Source organism: Diabrotica virgifera, chromosome 1, assembly GCF_917563875.1.
Source record: "Diabrotica virgifera virgifera chromosome 1, PGI_DIABVI_V3a".
In the NCBI taxonomy this organism is placed as follows: domain Eukaryota; kingdom Metazoa; phylum Arthropoda; class Insecta; order Coleoptera; family Chrysomelidae; genus Diabrotica; species Diabrotica virgifera.
Genome location: NC_065443.1, coordinates 177,295,874 through 177,319,999, shown reverse-complemented (window position 1 = coordinate 177,319,999; position 24,126 = coordinate 177,295,874). Strand labels below are relative to the sequence as shown.

General features: G+C 32.2%; 1 protein-coding gene across 2 annotated transcripts in view; it reads right to left on the bottom strand.

The window, feature by feature from the left end:
* Positions 1 to 24,126, bottom strand: part of LOC126881647 (plasmanylethanolamine desaturase) — a 749,932-nt gene that overhangs the window by 343,267 nt on the left and 382,539 nt on the right. Inside the window, exon 1 of one of the 2 annotated variants that reach the window (XM_050646027.1) lies at positions 5,308 to 5,429. The exons of the other annotated variant lie outside the window; for it this stretch is intronic. Coding sequence (XP_050501984.1) covers positions 5,308 to 5,392 — 85 coding nt within the window. The 5' untranslated portion in view covers positions 5,393 to 5,429. Of the gene's footprint in view, positions 1 to 5,307; positions 5,430 to 24,126 lie in introns of those variants that run through there. 2 annotated transcript variants of the gene reach the window in all.

Here is a 24,126-nt window from a genome sequence, read left to right as displayed (position 1 = left end):
ATTTTAAATTAAGGTAATAGTATAAATGTTCTTCTTTCATAAACTGTCCGAAGTATTATTGTAGCCTCATAATTTTCTGACTTATGGTGTTGCAAAAAAATGAATTTGGGAAAAACAAATTAAATAACTTTAAATAACAAGAGACAAGAAGTATCAGCATTCCGTGAAATAAGATGGTTCTAAGTTAATTTTTACATAAGTTATGAATATTTATAAAAACTGAAAATTTATGATTTATTTTGCAATTTTCTAAGCAACCAATAAGGATAGACATATTCAGCGAACGCCATATTGAAGTTTTTATACGATTTATGAGTTTCTTACTCTCAAATTTGTTTAAAGTGCTTAAATTTTTGGTAATAGACGAAAAAGCGAAAATTTAGCGTTTTTTGATCTTCATTTGTTTATAACTATGTATATCATCAAAATCAGCTGCAGGAAACATATAGGTTAATAATGTAGATGTCCATACTACTCAAAAAATTTGGTTTCGGCCTGGAGGGGGATGTCACAAGAAAAATCTTATTTCTCTGGACTATATCTATGATTCGAAATTGTGAGGTTTTGCAATATTTTACCGTGAGTGAATGGACTAATATTATATTCTTAAATAGTACAAATTGTTATAAAATTATTTAAATGTTTGCTTGTTTTGAAAATATGTACATTGAAAAAAGGTGCCAATTTTTTTATAATTAAAATTTGAAAAATAAAATAACTCAATAATTTTATAATTAAAAAATGTTTTTGATCAAAACGATTTAAACGATAAAAAGAAAAACAGCTTTAAAATTTAATAAATTTGCTTTAGTTTTAACTTCGCGAATAATTTGCTTTATCAAAATGGATTTTATTTCGGTTAATGTAATTGAAGGGTGTAAAGTATTACATTTTTGACCTAATAAAAAATTTTAAAACTACATTAGTGATTTTATAAAACACTTACCTTACCACTGACCACTGTAAGATCCTTCAGTTTGATCTTTGATCGATGAATGAAGCTTCAGCTGCTTTAACACAATCACTCAATTCACAATCACAAAGAATTTTGTCTTTTTTAGAAATTTATAATTTACACTCTCATCCCGTATTCGTATCGTAATCGTAATACATCAACTTGATGCTTACTTGGTCTTGGTGGAAGTAATAGTAATCACGAAGCCACTCAAATAATGAAAATGAATGACCTAACAGAAAAACAGTTTAGGGACAAAAAGACAAGCTCAGCATCAATTAATAAAGCGATAAAAAAGTGTTTCATAGTAAATGAAATATAATATTCCCAAAGTTCTCGAAATTTATTACCTAAACAAATATGAGTAGGTATACATTAAGATAAAGTTAAGTGCTTGCTCTTTTGTTTATATCGCTGGTTCTGAATACATAGTTACATTTTTATGTTTAAACGTGCATATTCAGCTGGAATGAAATCGGACTAATAACTTACATCGACAGACTTTTGTAAATAAGCGATTATATTTCCAGTTAGTAATTCCTCTGACTCTATATTTAGTATATAAAATAAATATACAAGATTTGTTGTAAAAAGAAAAGTAGTAATTTTGCTCTCTGTCGTTAATTGTTATACATATTTGTTTGATTTCTGATTTGGCGCCCCCCAGGACATGGCGCCCTTGTGCGGTGCACGCCTTGCACGCCCGCTTACGGCGGGCCTGTTCAAAATTGTAAGCGTTCCATAACAATATATTATTAAAAAATCACTTTAACTCTTTTCCTCTTTTCTCGATTGAGTATTAGTCTTTGTTGTACAAATAAATTATTACAATCACTGAATACATAGTTAGTGAAAAAATTATCACATTTATTAACTGAATTAATAATTTGCAATTATAAAAATAACAGTTATTTAAGAACATTCAAAACCCATCTCTTTAAATTAATGATGACATTTTCAAGTAGAATGACATTCTAGTAATGTTTACATATCCATACGAGTGTGAATTTTACTACACGTAATTTGCCGTGTAAAGACAGAAAAAGTAGGGATACACGTAAAATATTTGCGAATTATGTAGCCATAGCCTTAAGGCTGCTTCTGTTATGATATTATTTAGGGACCTAATGTCAGAGTTTATGTCACTGCTTAATTGGAAATTTTCAATTCTCTTTTGGATGTCGATTTGATAGGAATTCCAGTTTGCATTCTTTAATTTCCAAGATTGATATATTGGGAATTTAGGAGATTGAGATTTATTAAATGTTACATGAATGGAGAATAAGCCGTTATAAGAATTAAATCGGGTCGATTTACCAGTATTGAGTAGTATTAAATCTGGGGATTCAATGGAGTGATTCATTAGGTTGCCGAATTTGTCAGTTTTATGACTTCCCCATGCCGGATGATAGCAATTCATATCACCTAAAATTATTTTTGGATTTGAGATTTGATCTATAAGATTATTAAATTCTTGTAAATCGAGGTCGCTGGGATGAGGCAGATATATTATATTGCAAATGTTAATGTGTTTTTGATAAGTAACTGCTACAGCTACAGCTTCAAGACTAGTATTTATTGCGATGGGTTTAGCTTGTATATCAGTTCTAGTAAAGATAGCTACTCCACCACTGGCATGGTGAGCGTTTCTGTTTTTTAGAAAACATTGACAGTTTCGAAGGTTTATATTGGTATTTTTAAAATGAGTCTCTTGAAGACAAAGTATTTTAGGAGATAGTTCATTTATTAACAGTTTTAATTGTTCAATATGGGTCTAAAACCCATTAAGGTTCCATTGCAGAATAAAAGAATCTGACATTAGATTTCCGATTGGGATTGCGGTTCGTCGGACTCTTCAATTGAAGATGCTTGATTGGGGTTTAGTTTCTTCTTTAAACGGGTGATGTTATTTTTTAGTTTTGAGTTATGGATGTAACAGTGGATGAAGTTAAAAATATCGATTAGTTCAGAAGGTTCATTGGAATAATTTTTGGAGATTAATTCAGGGTGTTGAGAGTATAATGCATTTTCTAGAAAATCGCAGATTTCATTATAATTTAGAATAAATGCAGGTGATCTATTCTCTATTTTATCTTTTATTGATTCCAGAGAAAGAGTAAGTTCTTCGCGTGAGGTTTTATCTGATGTTTTGTATTTTTTCTTTGGTTTGTTTAAAGTAGGTGGCATAAAAGGTTGTGTATTAATTTGTGTATTATTGTCAATAATGTCTGGAGAGGAAGATATTTGTCTTTTAACTTGATTGGTTTTACTGGGAACATTTATAGATGATGGAGACGTTTCTACTGCTAGAATTTTGGTAGAATTATCTGAGACTGATGATGTACTGGGAGGAGGGTTTTGGTTTGTGTTGTTTATAGGTGTTACTGGTGAGTCAGTTTCTATTGTTAAATTTGTTTGCTCATTTAATTCCTGAGCTTTTGTTCTAAGTTGGATAGTTTCTAGTGAAGGGTTTAATGGGGTCAGATCAGTTCTATGAGGACATTCAGTTTCTTTGTGGCCTATAGTTTTACAATGTGAGCAGTTATATCCATCTATGGAAAGGAACAGACGATATAGGGTGTTGTCCTGTGTTATAAGAAAAGAATCAGGGATAGACACATTTTCTAGATGATTGATAAATATTTGCCGTCTAAAACTGAGGACATGGCTGTACTCTGTTTCCGGTATACCTACTCTTAAAATAGTCATCTTAGACACGGCAATGATACCCATCTTTTGTAGTTCTGCTTCTATAATGTTGCTAGGAATTGTAGGGTCTACATTAGATACTACGAGTCTGTCGGCTGGAGTAATCAATCGTCTTATTTCTATCTCTGTTTCTTTTATATTTACAAATTTGTAGGAGTGGAGAAGTGAATCGACCATGCTTTTTGACGAAAGATAAATACAAATTCGATTGTTAGAAATTCTTGATGCGAAAATTACGTTACGGGGTCCTACTAGCGATCCTACTGCTATGATGTAGTCGTGTATTTTAGTATCTTCCATACTAGATAGGACAACAACTTGGTATTTTGTTGGGTGTTTAAAAGAATTTACTGCAGTGGGATATGTGTGAACAAGCAGTTCATGCAATAAATTATGATTTATTAAATATGCAGATTTTTTCTCAAAATCATTGCCTAAAACTGAATGCGTCCAAAACTCAGGCTATTGTTTTTGGTAGATCCTCTCATCGAAAAATATTTTTAGAAACTTACTCAAATAAACTGCTTTTAGAAAATGGTAACTTAGTTTTTAGCAAAAAGGTAAAAAACCTGGGGGTTTGGTTGGATGAAGACTTAAGATTTACACACCATGTTAGTCTTTGTTTACAAAGAGCATACGGGGTACTTAAGCTTCTATACCAAAGTCGTAATATATTAAACAGTGCTACCAAATCCTTGTTGTGTGAATCTTTAATTTTATCAAAATTAAATTATTGCGATGTGCTTTATAACTCATGCCTTACTGAGACTGATTCTAGGAGAATACAGAAATTACAAAACTCCTGTTTGCGATTAATTTTTGGAATTAGAAAGTATCAAAGTATTAGCCATACTTTTACTTTAAATAAGTGGTTAAACATGAAAGACCGCAGAAAACTTCATGCTTTATGTTTCTACCATAAGATTCTTCGGGAAGGGGTACCTCCTTACCTATACAATAGAATAACTTATAGAACTGATGTCCATAACCTTAATCTAAGACATAGGAACACTCTCTCTTTACCACGTTACGTAACGCATTTTTTCAAACGCTCATTTTCTTTTTCAATTGCGAGTCATTTGAATAATTTTGATTATGATATTCGTACATTATCCGGACATAGTTTTAAGGAAAAAATGTTTAAATATTTGTTATCTGAGCAGTAATGCCAAGCCTACGATTTTTAGAGTACCTAATTTGCATACTTTCTAGTAGTATCAGTATATGTAAGTATATTTATATACAAAATATAGTTTTTCGCCCTTCTATTAGGAAATGGGGGTTAGGTGGAAGAGCAGCTGTACATTGCTGTCCTTCAATGATATACAAGCTGAACCTCGCCCTACAGACCAATTAATATTTTTGTTTTGTTGTATAATTTTTGGAATACTAATAAAGACATTTATTATTATTATTATTATTATGACATTGGTGATGATTTTTTTGTTTGAGTCATGTTGAATGAAGTTGTGTTATTTAAAGTGATATCGGTTGAAGTCATTTTAATTTAAGGTGCCGTAAGTCCGGCCCTGTCGCCAGTTCGAAAACTGGTCTTCGTTCTGGACACAATCTTGTTTTATCAGTATTTTGCAGGTTATATTTCTGATACTGTTATTTATAATAATGTAATTTCAAGTACTCACGTTTGTCTATATTCGTGGGCACTTGTGTTGCACTAGAACTTTTATGCACAGGTGAAATAACAATATTTGAAAGGTAATTTACCATTCAAAAATAATTTATTTTAGAACGGCTTGTAAACGTGGTATATTGTACCATAGTCAGGACCGTATTCTACTATAATTTTATTTTTGACCCCTCTTGTCTTTTGTTTTATTCGCCTAATTTAATTTATAGTTTTTTCATAAACCCGGGATGCCGAACTTTTACCGGCTAAAAACGGCTAAATGTATGGATGGAGTTGAATCGTCTATTATATCACGGCATCATGTCATTGTGTATAACGATATACTGACCAATTTGGTGGTAAAATTCCCAGTTTAATTTCAGCTAAGGGCCTAAGCTATCATTAAATGTTTGCCCCTTATGTTTGCTCCCTATCCATTTTCTTATCTCCTATTCTTCATATGCCGTGCTCGATTATCGAGCGTTGGCTATAGTAATTTTGTTGACGGGTACTACCCACTTACCGAAATTGTAAAAAGTCTAAATTAGACGCATAAAGTGTCAGTAGTACAAGAGCTGTCATCATGAGAGTAGCATTCGTAGATATTCAGGGATTCGCTGTGGACGGGTGGTTTGTTCCCAAAGAACTTACCATCGAAATAGGTTTTAAACGAAGCCATTACATCTTTTTACCTCCGAAGCCATTCAATGCGCTAAGTAATGATGATCAGAAGACAGCTTCATACGTGGAAAAAAACTGCTTGGCATTCGATATACTGATGGAGCAATATAATTGTCCAAAATAAATTAAATACTAGAAACCAAGTTGTTGTATGCAGCCGATTACATCTACGTTCGAGGAGAAAAAAAAGTAGAATTTTTCAGCAAGAAATGTCACATTTTTGGAGTTTTTCCCCTTATTATTGATGTTTGCAAGTTTGATGGCACGCCTCTTGCTACTGAAAACGTTGGTCTTGCTACAAACCCCTGTCACGCCGTTGGACTATTTTCGTGTACCGAAAGAAATGTGGATCGTCTAAGTCACTGGTTTTCTTATACAATATTGCCATTGTAATTTTTCTATGTATAAATAAATATTTTTAAAGAGATTTTTGCTTTTTTATTTCAACACCTTATTTACTGATCAAGTCTTATATATTACATGAAGATTCAAATTTTCTCTTTACAATTTCAAACATAATTTTTAAAATTAAGATAAATATAGATGCTAATATTACAGAAGACATTGAAAAGAAGAAGAATTGAGAGTTAATATTGAACGTTGACAGAATAAGAAGAATTGACAGTTGGCTTCTTTGTCGCCACCGCTTTCATTTGACACCCCATACGTCAAAATCGGACCAATAGCAACGAAGATTTGCTGTAATGCCGTTTTAGCAATGCCGCCATCTTTGTTTTTTATCTCAACGTATCGGTTACCCCCTCCCCTTTCCAACGAGCCCTCTTACGCCACGATCGAATTAATAATAACGGAGATACGATATAGTGCCGTTTTGGCAATGTTTTTATGTCTCACGTGACAGACCACATTTTGACAGATAAGCAAGAACTTTGTCTCATTTGACAGATAAAAAGAAGAACTGTAACAATACAAAAGGACTAATAATTGATAATCGGAAAAGAAGAAGATTTGACAGATGAAAAGAAGAAGAACAGGTGGTCATCTTGGTGAGCGGCCTTTGTGACGTAGCTTCGTTCTCATTGGTCGGTGGGCTGGACTTTGATCTCATTGGTCCTTGAGCGATGCTGCGGGTGGGCGGGGCTTCGTTCTCATTGGTCGGTGGGCGGGACCGAGTTCTCATTGGTCGGTGGGCGTGGCTGTGTTCCCATTGGTCGGTGGGCGTGGCTGTGTTCCCATTGGTCGGTGGCCGTGGCTTTCTGGCGGCAAACATCAAAGGATTCCGCTCTTTCCCACAGTCGGAAAAATTTTCCCAGGCTCAACCGGCCCACACTCTACTATCCTATAAAGGAGCTCTTCAACCTTTGTCTCGTAATAACAGCCACATCAGTAGCGTTGATTCTGTAAAATTTCTTGGTATTTTTTTAGACAGCAACCTCAAAAATGGTCCCTTCATATCGATTCGTTAAGTCTGCCGTCCGTTAGCTAAAACATCACTAAGCCACAGAGACCGATTTTGAGATATGAGCAAAAAACGGGGGAAAATTTTCAAGACACTGCTACTTTACAACTATTTATCGTAGAAGTATGTATGTTACTTCGAAAGGAACGTGTTTTAATTCTCTTCCAACTAATTAGAGTTTCAAACAAAATTTACTTATTTTATGGTATAAAAAAACAATAGAAGTGGCTTTAGCTGTGTCATTTATTATTTATTACATATGAAAACCTTTACTAAAACATCGCTAACCGTACTTTAATGACTTTTTAGTTTAGTATTTTGGAACAAATATTTGATACAATTTTTACATAACTAAATTATCAATAATTCCAACACTATAATATCGCTACGGTATTTAATGACGTTATATTTAAGGTTTTGATTTAATTTTTAAAACAAAACCTTGTCTAAAACATCACTAAAGGTGTTTAATTGTTTACTGGCTAAAATAGTTTACTCCAGTAGCCATTTTTTATATTATATGCTTAACTAAAACATCACTTATTTGATAACCTTTCCTTAATAGCGATGTTTTAGCTAAGTAATAATGCCTTAGGTTTGAAGCAATACAGCAAAATGTCGTTAACCAACAAAATAAAACGGCAAACTTTGGACAAGAAACATTTATTATTATTAAAGAAATGAAGAAGGTATAAAAACAAAGTAGCAGTCATAGGCAAAATAAAAAATCGAACAAAAAATAAAACTTATCAAATGAATATCAAATTCTTAGATGAAAAGAATGTAATTATTGATGTACTTAATTTCGTAGACTGGTTTAAGAAAAATAACAAAACACATAAGGGATTGAGTGGATATGATGGATAAGATTTTGATGAGACATACAGTAGGAAAAATGAAAGAATACGCATGAACGAACATATAAAACACGCTGTATTTTCCTGTCACCGTGTCACACAAAAAATTTTGTGTGACACGGTGACAGGAAAATACAGCGTGTTTTATGTGTTCGTTCATGGGTATTCTTTCATTTTTCCTACTGTATTTCGCGTGAATCCGAAAGCACTAATAATAGTACTTATACTTGTTTCATGAATCAGGAACTAGATTTATTTTTAAATGTCGTATTTTAAAACATTGTTATCCGTCCTCTCCTCCCGTCTCCCAATCATAGAAATTGTTTATCTTTTAATATTATCATTAACAATATTTAAAAGTTATCAACGTTAAGATAAATCTAGTTTCATTCCCCTCCTCGTCATCAGTTTTTGTTGGCCATGTTTTCCAAAATGTCAATTTATGTGGCGGTACTATAGGCGTTAATTTGTCAATTGACGTAGTTTTTCGGTTAAGTTCAACGCCTTTTGGAGAAGTGCTAAATGTGAGAATCATATAACTTGGATTTTTTAAATATCTGTCAGTCATAAATTGTAGATATATAAAATCTTCATTAAAATTATTTTTATATAGTAACCCAAATAAATTTCGTTTAAAACAAACATGTTTCATATTTTATGAGTGACCTCTTGGGTTGCTTTTTTGTATACGCCTCTCACTTATCAAATTTTGAACATTAACAACATTTTGTGGTGAAATAGATTTGACTATTACTTTGGAGTTATTTATCGAAGCAACTGCGTCTTCGAAATCGGTAAAGTCATACAGATTACCCTTCTTCTTCATTGCAAGTTCTACCTGATGGTGAACTTGATCAGCGCTCATAAACCTATGATCAGGTTAAAAATAAAATAAGGCAATTTCTTCTGTAGATATTAAGTCACTGTTTACCATATGAACTAATTTAGATAAAAGTAGCCAATTCTTATTTTGCGCTGTACAATTATCTAACCATATATTAATGTTCTGGATATCGCGATTTTTCATTAAACATACATAGAAGGCGCTCATTATATCTTCTTGTGTCCGTCCAGCTATGCCATCATGCCACAAAACGGTTAACGGTTTTTAATTAGATGTTATTGTTCCGAGTGGAGCAAAAGTTTGATTGTAAGTAATTAAACGTGGGCAAAAGATTATACTTTTAAAGGATTCCAATCTTGGTAGCATTATGATCTTTTCTAAATCTGAAGGTATATAAATTACATTGTCACTTTGAGCCAGATTTTTATGCTTAGTATACAACTCCCTGGCTTGTGTATACTTAAGGCGATGTTTTCGAAATTAGACACAAGGATTGCAATCTACTACAGTATTACAATCATGTGATGTGTGTTGTTTATGTAAATTAAAAGACTCACACATTTCGCACTCCTCATTACCAAGTCGAGTGAATGAAATATTCAAAGTTTTGAGTTGTTTGCGATAAACCTCATAGGACATAGTTTATTTTCTTCTGGATATTTTGAACAGAAATCTTTGTACATAGAAGTTATATTGATATCGCTCGGTAGATATCGTCTCAATGACGCGTGCTCGCGTCTGTAGTGCACTATGCAGGATTGAATGATTGTTTGTGGTTATTAATTAACTGGCGATCTATACGAGGCGTTTTCTGGTGTTTTCCACGCATGTCGGAATGAATGGGATTTGTAACATCAAGTGACCTCAATATCGCGTCGTTATATTTTTTAACCCAAGGTAGTCAAAAAAAATTTTTACACACGTCAATAACATATCCACTTCTTTTCTTCTTAAACGCAAAACATATTTTCGGCTTTCTTTTAGGTTCACTTGTGTATTTTCTTTTCGGAACTGCTACAGCCACTTGAGACATAACAAAAACTCTTCGCTGTTCAAAAGACAAACTCCAAAAATCAGAGTTTAACTGTGCTCTATCTTGCTCAGTAAATTGCTCAGTATTCTAATTGCTTTTTAGCTCTCTTCTCTTTAATCCGTTCACATAGGCCAGTGTCATACTTCTTTCGTTTCTATGGTTGGACATCAAGTTCACTTCTCCCCGTACCAGTGCTTTTCGTTTGCATAGTGTGACTATTTTTGTTTTTATTAGTCCAATCTACAGTGTGTTTTCTTGGCTCTTTTTTTCCCATTTTAAATGCATCTTAGTTCTCGAAAATCTGTCGTAACGCGTCTTTTTTTATGTTTATTTGACGACAGTGAATTACGGAATGTATGAGATGGTGAAGATTTGGTGAGTGTAGCTGTATAAGTAGAAGGCTCAGTTAAATTTGTAGGAAAAGTTCGTAATTGACTTTTCTTTGGCAATTTTCGGTGCGAAGGAACGTTTTCTGGCAAATTTAAATCGTCTGAATCTTCGCTTGAATCCGGAATATAATCTTCGTCAAGAACTGAGTCGTCTGAATTAAAATCTAATATATTAGGGCATAATGATGGTTTTGTATTATTATCAGGGTGAAAAGAATTATGTTGGATAGAATCAGGTACATTATCAGAAGGAAAATCATCTGCTGGCATTTCTTCATTACAAAACATATCAGTGTTTTCTAATGATACGTTGTGAGAGGCTTTGTTTAGCATAGTAATTTCGTTTATCAAATTTCGGGATTGGTAAGATGTTAAACTATTTTGAATCTCACTAAATTTGTTGAAAACTGCCGACGTCATGTAATATGGTCGAGCATACAAATTGTTTACAAATTATGTTTCCTGTTCGCATCTTAAAGTAATCCGAACTTGGTATTTTTGACGTTACCATTCTAATATGAGTTGAGATTGCCGGGAAATTTTAGAACTGCAAAAAACGAAAAATTACATTTACTAGGAATAATAATAGGTATTATTGGAATAGGATTAGAAAACAAGTAAATATTTCTTAAACAACATAAACTGTCATACATACAAACACACTATCATGGAAACATAAAAAATATACAATCTTTCATCTTGTACAGTACAAGTAGTAATTAAGATTCCATTAACTTTTAAGCGCATTTGTTAAAAATTTTAGTAATAATAGCAAGGAGGAACTTACTAAGAAATTTTCTTAGCCATATTGATGATTTGGCGTGAAATATCCTGTTCACCAAAAGCGCGTGACGTACTTTCTCCGACCAACAATAGAATACTGACACTGACGATATACGATATGACATATGACCGCAGTGTAGAACAGGTGAGACGGTGAGTGGGAGGTCGCCTAGTGATGTTTTAGCGTAGTATTGTTACTTAAAGGTGTTTTAGTTATGGAACTTCTAGGAGATTATTTATCGCAAAACACGCTAAGGGAGGTTAGCGATGTTTAAGTTTAACATCGTACAGCAATATTTTAAATGTTCCTTAGCTTTAATATCGTTAAGAAAGTTTATCGATATTTTAGTGTAGTAATTGTGTATAACGGGTTTTTAGTTAAGTATTGTTTCGCGATGTAGTGAAATAAACCTTGACTAAAAAAAAAGTTAAAGTATGTTAACGATCTTATAGTTGTATAACTTTGGGCAACGTGGTTTTAGCTAAGTATCTTAAATGAAAATTTAAACAAAATACTATCATTGAAGGCGGTTCCTGATGTTTTAGTTGAGTAATGTGGATAAACGTAGTTTAAGCTGTGTAAAGTTAAATTTTTGTTGTAGATAACGATGTTTTTGCTTATGCTATCTTTGAAACTACAAAACTTAGATATACGAATCCAGGACAGATCGATAGAGAATTTTTTTTTATATAGTGTGGCATCTATAACTCAAAATCGGCCTATGGTGGCTTAGCGATGTTTTAGCTAACGGACGGCAGAAGTAAGAAACTCGCCTCAGCTTGCTATGCAATAAGATCTGTCTCAAGGGAACTCAATTTAGCATCTTCTAAAAAATCTAAAATAACATATTTTTCGTTGTTCGAGTCTCATCTTCGATATGGTCTTCCTTTTTGGGGTTCTAGTACAGCTGCCCAATTTAATGTTATTTTTAAATTGCAAAAAGAGCAATAAGATATCTGTTTGGCCTCAGAAGATATTCAGAGATCACGGAATTTTAATACTTCCGTCTTTATATATTCTAGAAACGGTTTGGTTAATTCGTAAACACCTTCATACCTTTCCAGCAAGGCCCAATCATCTTTACTCCACCAGAAATTAAATATTTGATATTTATTTACCGATCCCATCCACTGAGTTAGTAAAGAAATCTATACTATATTCCGAAAAAAAAAAAAAAATTTACAACCATCTCCCTTTACAACTTAAATCTATAACATCTTTCCCAAAGTTCCGTAAAATGACAAAAGCCTATCTGTCTAAGAGAACATACTATTCAACAGAAGAATTTCTTAATGAATAACTAAGAAAATTGGGTTTCATACGCAGTAGCTTAAACTTGTCAGTTCCTAATGTTGTATTTTATTTATTTATTTATTTGTTGTATGTTCAATTTGCAATTTATATAAATTTTGCAATAAATTGTTTTTGTTTTTGCTTTTATATCTTATATGCTGCATATTGACGATTTATCTAATTTTAGAAAATTGTAGTTGTTATTTGTTATTAATATTATTTTTGTTTTGACTGTATCTAAGCTTTGTCCATAAAATTGTAAAAATTTTCAGTGACAATATAGTTATTTTCCTAACAAGTGCAGAAAGTCATTCTTTTCCGCACGCGACTGCAGTTTGCCGAACGACGCGAAGCGGGAGTTCGGCAAGCAGTCGAGTGCGGAAAAGAGACTTTCTGCAAGAGTTAGGAACAATATTTTTTCTAAGAGTCTTTAAAAAATTACCAAATCTTAATCAATTAATTTAATTAATATGAAAATACATACACAAATTAATTCTTTGTCAAAACCATATTTCAATATAATTAGTTAGCATGACGACGATCTTGGTTTCCATGACGATGATTCAAAACGACTGTTATTGTCTACCGATTTGACTTTCGAATATTATGTCAAAATGATTTTATTTCATCGAATTGTCGCGTTAATTTCATTAAAACAGGAACACAATAAGATATATTTGAAATAAATTAGTAAATAATATCTAAATATTAGTTTATTGCATCTATTATAATTACTTTAAGGCCATATTAACATATCTACATTAACACGCGTGCGGAAAAGTAAAAACCGCGCGCGGAAAAGTAACACGCGTGCGAAAAAGTAACACGCGTGCGGAAAAGTGAAACTTTCTAAACTAAAATGCGTGCGCGAAAGTAGACATTTTTGCATGCTCGTAGAAAAAAGCATATTTCTATTCTATTCTATTCTATTCTATTCTATTCTATTCTATTCTATTCTATTCTATTCTATTCTATTCTATTCTATTCTATTCTATTCTATTCTATTCTATTCTATTCTATTCTATTCTATTCTATTCTATTCTATTCTATTCTATTCTATTCTATTCTATTCTATTCTATTCTAGTCTATTCTATTCTGTTCTATTCTATTCTATTCTATTCTATTCTATTCTATTCTATTCTATTCTATTCTATTCTATTCTATTCTATTCTATTCGTTAAAGTCCAACCTTCTACAAAATAGTAGAAAACACATAACATCTTATTAATCCAATTTTCAGATTCAAAGTGATGTTGTTTTCACATAAAAGTTTTTTATCTTAAATAATGCGGCTCTGGCCTTCTCTATACGTATTCTAATTTCTTTGCTCATATCCCAGTTCTCATTTAGATTACAACCAAGGTAGGTAATACTGTTAGTTTTCTCCAGTTGTTCACCACAAGCTGTTACTACTTCCGGTTGTATTGGCGTCTTACTGACAACCATCACCTTGGTCCTTGCGGTATTTAGCTTGAGTCCGTATTCATCGCACGTTGTGGTAATCCTAGTAATCATATGTTGAAGTTCTTCGTATTTGTTTGAAATTAACATCGTGTCATCCGCGTATCACAAATTTTTAATATTGATGCCATTCATTTTGATACCACATTGAACATTATCCACTGCTTTATTGAAAACAAAATCAGAATAGATGATAAATATTAGTGGGGACAAAATGCAGCCCTGCCTTACTCCTCTTCGTATTTGAAGTTCTTCAGAAGTGCCCCGGCCAATCCTGATGTTTGCACGTTGATGCCAGTAAAATCTTTTTATTAATGCATAGGTCTTTATCATCAATACCCACCTGCTGAAGAATGACAATCGTTTCAGTATGTTTTTTTTCGATCAAAGGCCTTCTCAACCTCAATGAAAAACATATAAATTGGATGTACGACATATCTGCATCTCTGTACCAAAACCTTATCCACCTCCCTCATTTTATTTGTGTAGTATTAATTGCCGTGTAAATACATAATAGGGGGGTCAGACTTACCTCAAATATTATATTTTCCAGATTTAGCCATACCTACGACTTGCACTTGCTCTAACGATAAAATACACTATATTTATAATCCCAGATACCTACAGTATCAAAAAGATTGAGCTCTGATGGGACTCTTTCCGTATTATCAAGCCGTAGTTGCAAGTAAAATAAAACGGAATTATCATAAATACATTTAATATTAAATCATTCTTAATATACACAATTTCAAATATGAAGTGACAAATATCTTTTTCAATGGATGCTATACAATGTGCAACTTCTCTCACTACTTACATACATTCAAAATGAACAATTTCTCAGGCAGTGAGAAAAGTCGGCCATTGCAGTGAGAAATATTTTTTCTCACGGGTTCACCGCCAATTTACATACATATGATCGCCATTTCCATGGTAGCATGCACAATACAAACACACTTATTTTTGTCAAACAAAATCGGTTCAAACTTGTCAAAACTTAATCAAAAATTACCTTTTAAGACTGTTCAACTGTGAATTATAATTTTAAATAAATAAAGTATATAAATATTAAGAATACTAAATACCTATGTGTATATATGTATTTTATTTCAATTAAGGCAAATAACATACCTAAAAGCACCTAAATTATTTAATTTTTAAGTTTGAACTATTGACAAAAACGCATCCATAGAAAAAGTACAGTGTCCAACACGAGAGAAAATGACATATTTCTCTCTCGCTTGATTTGCGGTACTCACCTAGTGCCTCGGCTCGTGCCAACAAACTTCTGCGCTAGTGAGAAATATGTCTTTTTTCTCTCTTGTTGTACAATATACTATTATCTAAGGTCGGGAATAATATAACAATAAAGACAAATATATTAATATAACGGTTTCTACAAGTTGTGAATAAAGTAACTATAAACCAGATTTACAGAAAGCAATACATACGCTACTAAACACAATTTGTGATACTGGGAACAGTTTGGTTTAACAATACACATAAAGAAAACAAAACTAAGTTACCCTAGTTTATCTAAGAAAACTTATGGTTATCAGTAAGAAATGTAAAGTCATAACAAGAATCCAGATAAAAAATGAAGATATTGAACACATGGACAAAATGAAATACTTTAGGAATCTGGATTAAGGAAAATCTAAATATGCAATCAGAAATTTAATCAAGAATAGACCAATCAAAAGCAGCCTTTGTGAAGATAAGGAAATTACTAAGTATGAGTAACCAAAGACTCAAATTGCAACTCCTATATCGAGTGGTAAAATGTCCACTCTACTCTATTCTTCTTTTAAGGTACTGAAGCTTGGACTGTTAATGTTGACATAATTAGAAAGTTGGAGACTTTTGAGATTTGAGATGTGCCTTCTTAGAAAAATTTTAAAAATACCATGGACTGATCATATTACGAACGAAATGGTGTTGCAAAAACCGGAGGAGACAGAGAACCTTTGACCACCATTAAAAGGAGGAAAACAGCATCTTTTGGGCACATACTTAGAAATGATAAATACGATTTGTTATAACTAATTATGAAGGGTAACATCGAAGAAAAAATGGGTCCTGCCAGACGACAGATGTCCTAACTAAAAACATTCGCGACTGGATCGGGTTTAACACACAGACGCTTTTAAGAAAAGCAGAAGATAGAGACGAATTTGGAATTCGTCAAATGATGGCATAAATGAATATTATGTACGTTAGAATAGTACAAAAACAATGAATTAACCTTGAATGACAGAATAATAGTAAATAAAAATGATATCTAATAAAAACAGATTCGCACAAAATGCAGTTAATAAAATGTAATGCAATAAAATAAATATAAATATACAATTATACAATACAGTTTATGAACTGCATTATGTCGGTTTGAATCTTTCGTTTGGACATATTCACTATTAATAATTAATGAATAATTATTAGTCAATGCTAGCAAACACAATTCACGACTATTAACCTCACTGGTCACTTTTTTCCAACTGGAGGTGTAAAGATTAACGTTTCTACCATCAATGAGTAGGTACGCGCCCCTGGATTATCTAGTAAAATTCAAATTTTTATATCTTTATTATACCTACCGCAAATTTGAAACGTGACTTTTCATGAGGTAAGGTTTATACCCAGTGTAATGTATTTGCATTTTAAGATATCATTTCTGTTATTCTTTGAATTTAGAAAAATATTTTAGCTGTTTATGGCTCTATCGGTACCCAAACAAATGAGGCTTCAATTTATTTTTCAGAAGTTTAGAGTTGACAGAAAAAAATAATAAATAATAAAAAAATACTTATAGACTAAATACAATAGGGGGTCTATAGACCCTTTGACCCCTCCCTGTATCCGCGCCTGTCCACCGCCCATTATCGATGTTTCATAAATTCTGCCATTTTTGCATGGTAACTTTTTTCTATTTTTACCACTATTTACTGTTCGATATCTCTCCTCTCCTGCACTATTAAAACAATTGAAATAGTAAAATCTACTGCACTCCTGATCTGTTTTCACTTACTTGGAGTTGGTCCTCCTACGTTGGATAAAACTCTCAAGAGTGCCGCACTCTCAAGAGTGCAGCGTTCTTTACTACGCTGCTTAAATGTTGTCCAAAAGAAGGATTGCTATCTATTTCGATCTCCAAGTATTTTACACAGAATTTTGGCACTATAGGTATTTCAAACAATGTCATCTCTGTCTTTCATATCTTAAAGTATTCATCAGGTCCTCCTTATTACAGGCTGTTATTACTAGATCCAAATCGTCTTTCAAACACTATTAGCTTCATTATGGCCATTACTTATCTTCTTCTTCTTCTTCATTCTTGTATGTAGGCTTTAAAGCCTGTTTCTTTTTCAATATTAGCCTCCTAAATTGTTTAAGTTATCGCACCATCTTTTTCTTGGTCTGCCAATACTTCTTCGTCCATTTGGTGACTTATCTCGTGCTATTGGTACTCTCCTATCCTCTGCCATTCTACTAATGTGTTCGTTCCACTCGTGTTTCTGTTTTGTCACCCATCCATTTATGTCTTCTATATTGCATGATCTTCTTAGGTTTTCGCTTCTCTCCTCTCTCCCTATCCAACAGACTTTTTCCTGATATTCGTCGGAGTATTTTCATCTCTGTTGTTTCTAGTAGTCGTCTCGTTTTAGATGTGTCAGGTCTTGTCTCCGCCGTGTATGTTAATATAGGTCTAATTACTGCTTTATAGATTCTTGATTTTGTGTCTTATCTTAGGTGTTTGTTCTTCCAGATTGTGTCATTAAGAGATCCCGCCGCTTTACTGGCTTTTAAGCTTTGTTGTCGTACTTCCTCTTCAACATCTCCGTAACTGGTTATATCTATTCCCAGATATCTAAACCTTGCTTCCTGCTTTATTACCCATTACTGATCCATTTACAAATAAATATTATGTGGTGGATTTTGCAAATGTTTAAATATCGATAAAAACTGGATTTTCGAAAAAGTACTAACAGGCAAAAATGTTTTAAAAACCTTGTGTTTAACTAATGGTATCACAATAATAATTTAATTGGAATGTTAACCAATATTGGGGGAGCGTGGTGTTTAAGGGAACAAAACCTTCATACAATTTTTATTTCACTGTTTTTACAAATTTCACTGTTTATTTTTTTTTAAAGGTGTTTCAGTCATAAGAATGCCGCATGTCCATTTTCAGTAAAAAATCTCTATTAGTTTTCGATATATTGGAAAAAATCAATTTTCATTTTGTAATTTTAAAGAGCTGTAACTTTTTAATGTGCACTTTTGTACAAAGGTAAGTTAGGTTCAATCGATCTATTTTTAGTCCCAGAATATGTGATTTAATTGATTACCTGCCTTTTTGTTACACCTTGTATAAATCAGATACTTTCTTGAAAATATCTTTTGTTTTCATCTAAACTTTGATTTAAAATTTGTTCCAACCTATGCGGAATTACGTTCTGATTTTATTTTAGTATAGTAGGTTATTAAGGGGCGTAGCAACATCTAGCAAAAGAGCTTGTAAGTTATTTATTTCTTGCCATAGATACTGTTTAAAATAATTTTACAAAATACCGCACGACTAATAGTGAAGGAAACAGAGGTTGAACCCCGCAAAATGGACACAAGTTCGGTTTTATTTTTTTTTCTGGTATATCAACGGGTGCTTATTATAAGACCTAAATTTTTCTTAAAACATTTTGCCCCGGAACCCCTCTTTTCATCCCTTTAAAGGGGGTAATTTGTGGTTTTTGCGAAACGTAGCCCTTCTTGTGTATTTGACAAAAAATTTATCTAATAGTAAAATGAAGAGGACTATATTTCCTAGTATGTATTTCCCGACAGCATATGTTTATCACACACCGTTTAGCGGGGTTGACCCCGCTACCCAAAGTTGACAAATTTTTAAAAAAGATGCTTTTAAAAAAATATTTTTCCCTAACCGTACCGAAAATTAAGAATAAACCCTACGGCAATTAATCACAAATAAGTGGTTGATTTTTTGTTACAGGTTTTCTTTAAGGGCAATTGCCAATTTTTTAATTACAGAGAGTTACATTTTAAAAAACCCCTTTTTATACCATCTAAACCGCCTACGCTAGAGTAAAAAAACTTTCAGCGATTATCCATGTACTGGTGTTATTTTACAAATTTCTGTAATGCACTCCCATTTTTTTCCGGAACCACCCCAAAAAAAAAGGAGAATTAATAAAGAAAGTGATTTTCTTGGAATACTTCACACACCATGCCCTTTATTAAAATGCTTCATATATCATTTTGTGCACGTTCTTATTACCCATGCATGGACACAAAAAGCGATTTATTGATGCAAACCATGCAGCCAAAAAAAAATAAAGGGGGTTGAAGAAATTTTTATTTTTTTTTGCTTTTTCCCCCAAATGGACATATGCTCCATCAATAGGGTTTTTCATAAATATATATGATTATTGCAACATTCCTGCGGAAACTACCCCTATCCTTGATAATAAACTGCAGAAACTTCCCCTATCCCCTTTAGAGCATGTTTTTACGATTTTCTCATTACCTATGCATTTTTTTAAAACACAACTTACACAGAATTAAAGACCACTATTTTCTCTACAAATAAGCTTCTATGCATTTTTTTCGTATAAGCAACCGTTATGGCACAGTGGTGCCGTAAACCTCAGAAATGCTGTGGCGGGCTCCAGTTTTTGTTTTTTTTTCGTCACCTATTCATTTTATTGATAACGTACTTTTGGAAAATAAAAGAACACACTGTCTGCTACACATTATGACCTATGAATATTTTATTTTTTTGCACCCTAAAGCCACAGTGGTGGCCCAAAATCAATTTTTGATTATTTTCTTTATTAATTCTCCTCTTTTTGGGGTAGTTTTGGGGAAAATATGGGGGTGTATTATACAAATTTGTAAATAACACCAGTACATGGATAATCGCTGAAAGTTTCTTTACTCTAGTATAGGCGGTTCAGATGGTATAGAAAGGGGTTTTTTAAAATTTAACACCCTGTAGTTAAAAAATTTGCAATTGCTCTTAAATGAAACCTATACCAAAAAATCAGCCACTTATTTGTGATTTATGATCGCAGGGTTTCTTCTTAATTTTCATTACAGTTAGGGAATAATATTTTTTTTAACAACTTTCATTACAGTTAGGGAATAATATTTTTTTTTAACATCTTTTTTAAAAATTTGTCAACTTTGGGGCGCCACTCCCGCTAAACGGTGGGTGATAGACATATGCTGTCGGGAAATAAATAGTAGGAAATATAGTCCTCTTCATTTTACTATTAAGTAAATTTTTTGCAAAACGTACAGGAAGGGCTACGTTTTGCAAAAACCACAAATTACCCCTTTTAAAGGGATGAAAAGGCGGGTTCCGGGGCGAAATTTTTTAAGAAAATATTAGTCTCATAATAAGGACCCCTTGATATACCAGAAAAAATAAAACCGGACTTGTGTCCATTTTGCGAGGTTCAACCTCTGTTTCCTACAGTATAACCTTTTAATAAGTATACCCGTAAAACATCACAAAAACGATGTTCTGATCCCTTAATTCAGTTATCCAAGAATTTATTAAATTAAGTTTGACTCTGGAAGAAATTGTATAAAAAAGTATGCGATCTACGACCCAAAAAATTAACTGCTTCTATTAACTTTATATTCATGTTTAATATATCTATATTTTATGTTCCTTCGTGTGATAAATAAAAAATGAACTAATCATTTGTATAATCCACTAACGTTTTACATCATAAACATAAATAATTTCATGACAACGGTGTACTCCTACAAACAAAATATTACTTATACCTGATGTAAATAAGATTACTATTTTTACAATTGACATAATCGCTGTCCTGTTTGCCGAATAGAACATAAATCATTGTGTATTAAATAATATTATACCTATAATATTAAGATACACTGCTTATAATAAAGTCACAATAAAGTTGCACAAGAAATAAACAAACCAAGACACGTTGAATGTTACGAGGAGCACTCCCGAAACATGATTATATTATAAACTTTGTAAATCATGATTTGGGATTTACAATGTACCTAATACATTGTAACTTATAATTAATTGATTGGTTGACTTACCTGTTAAGAAGGTACACTCATAATTGTCCTATCTTACATTTCGAACATTTGTACTTATGGTAGTGGTATTTTCGGGCCGCTGATCACAGTTTAAAGAAGCAGAAGAAGAAAAAGAAGATTATCAAGCTTCTTGACACGACGTCCGCGTATCACTGTTTTTTTATTTCATTTTATTTTTATCGCACAAGACATGGGTGGGTTCAAAAGAATCAATGGGGGGAGGGGAGGGGTGTCGTACAAATGTTCCAAATGTAAGATAGGACAATTATGATTGTCCCTGCTTATAGGCCAGGGTAATAAGACAAAAATATACCCTGTTCGTGACACTTCAGCAGCCAGGGTACTGAAGCGTTTTTTCGACAAGTAATACCTATAAGAGCAAATTGTAACTATTTCCTGCGTAGGATCTGGCGGCCATTTTTATTTATAAATAATTAAATGTCAAACAAAGGCATTTTCCAATTTTTATAACAGTAAAATTTATGATTTTTTTAGTACAAATATCTTTGAGATTATGGAAAAGCTTTAAAATGACATATTACAAAGTTTAATATACTCATTTATTTTTAATATAATTGCGACAAAACGTCGGAATTGCAAAAAAATTATTTTCGCAATAACTGCTGTAAAAATTTGTGTAAAGGTTTGAATTTTTTGTCAAATGAGGGTTCTTTGGTGCTTAATATGTGATAAAAAATTCAAAGCGATTCATTCAATTGTTTAAATTTTATTCGAATTGTTTATCTCAGAGAGCATTCTTTTTGCAATAACATAAGTCAGAAAAAAATGACGTTAGAACCATTCCACAGGTGTCAAATGGAAGAGCATGAGCTATATTTTCAACTTGGTTTAAAGAAAGCGAATAAAAAATGCATTTATTAGTAATAAATAATTATGCAAAAGTATCGTAAATCTTTCCTTATAAACTTTTTGCATAACTTTTTCCAAAAAAATTAACTTTTTTACCCTGTTTTAAGTGCACAACTACCAAGTAATGTTATTTATATCATAATTGATAAAAAATTGTAATAAATATATATATAATTTCTTATATAACAAAATAAAAAGTTTATAAGGAAAGATTTACGATACATTTGCATAATTATTTATTACTAATAAATGCATTTTTTATTCGCTTTTTTATACCAAGTTGAAAATATAGCTCAGGCTCTTTCATTTGACACCTCTGTAATGTTCTAACGTCATTTTTTTGACTTATGTTATTGCAAAAAAATGCTCTCTGGGATAAACAATTTGAATAAAATTGAAACAATTGAATGAATCGCTTTAAAATTTTTATCACATATTAAGCACCAAAGAACCCTTATATAACAAAAATTTCAAAGCTGTACACTAATTTTTACAATAGATATTGCGAAATTATTTTTTTTTGCAATTCCGACCTTTTTTCGCAATTATATTGACAATAAATGAGTATATCAAACTTTGTAATAAGTCATTTTAAAGGTTTTTCCATAATCTCAAAGATATTTGTGCTAAGAAAACCACAAGTTTCACTGTTTTCCATTGATTTGAAAAAAAGGGAAAAATGCCATTATTGACACTTAATTGTTTATAAATAAAAATGGCCGCCAGATCCTACGCAGGAAATAGAATTATGCAACGGTGACAATAAATAATAGACTAAGAGCCGCTATAGGTGAAATTTCTTAATCATTTTAGGCACGATGGGACCCTATAACTTAAATAGTAGAACCTAAAAGAAAACGTTTGAACACTGTGCCGTCACTTTTCAGTGGCACATACGTCTACAGTGGCGCATCAAACTTTCCACTTATGGACGGGATACATAAATTAAAAAATACCCTCCCTCATTACCAGAATTAATTTTTTTTTATTTTTTTAAGTTCTATGTGATTAACACATAGGATTCATCGTGATTTTAACCCACCACCCCCCTTCCCCCTGCCCCCACCATCAAAAACTTCATTTTTCGTTTTTATTTTTTTTTTGGTGGGATACAATCAATTTTAAAATTTCAAAAAATTCACACGCATAGTTGAGGCTTTTATAAAACATGCCTATTTTTTATAGACCCATAGGTAGAGTGTACATAACCTCAAAAAATTAAAAGAAATTTTTTTTTTCAAAAAAGCGTATAACTTTTTTTGAGGAATAGCTGCAGGTCTAATTTTTTCTTAATCCTGTGTGTTTTATCAAACACTATATTTTTAATTTTTTTCAGATTTTTCCGTAAGTCTCCCAACCTTCAAAAATCCGAAAAACTGTTTTTTGGGGGGTTTTGGGGATTTTCCCTATTTTATAGACTTCATAATATATCAAATCAATTTTGTTTTTATAGATTATATGTAACTTAAAGTAACTGAGTTCTTTAGAATATTTAAAAATCAGAAAAACACGTTGAAACCCCCCAAAACCCCCTTAAAAAACAGTTTTTTGAATTTTTGAAGGTGACTAACGTTACAGAAAAATCTGAAAAAAATTAGAAATATAGTGTTTGATAAAATACACAAGACTAAGAAAAAATTAGATCTGCAGCTATCCCCAAAAAAAAGTTATATACTTTTTTTCAAAAAAAAAATTTTAAAATTTTTTTGAGGTTATGTAGATTGAACCTACAGGTCTATAAAAAATAGAAGTGTTTTATAAAAGCCTTAACTATGCGTGTAAATTTTTTGAAATTTTAAAATTGATTGCATCCCACCAAAAAAAAATAAAATCCAAAAATAAAGTTTTTGATTGTGGGGGTAGGGAGAAGGGGGTGGTGGGTTAAAATTACGATGAATCTTATGTCTTAATCACATAAAACTTAAAAAAATGAAAAAAATTAAATTCTGGTAATGAGGGAGGGTATTTTTTAATTTATGTATCCCGTCCATAAGTGGAAAGTTTGATGCGCCACTGTAGACGTATGTGCCACTGAAAAGTGACGGCACAGTGCTCAAACATTTTATTTTAGGTTCTACTATTTAAGTTATAGGGTCCC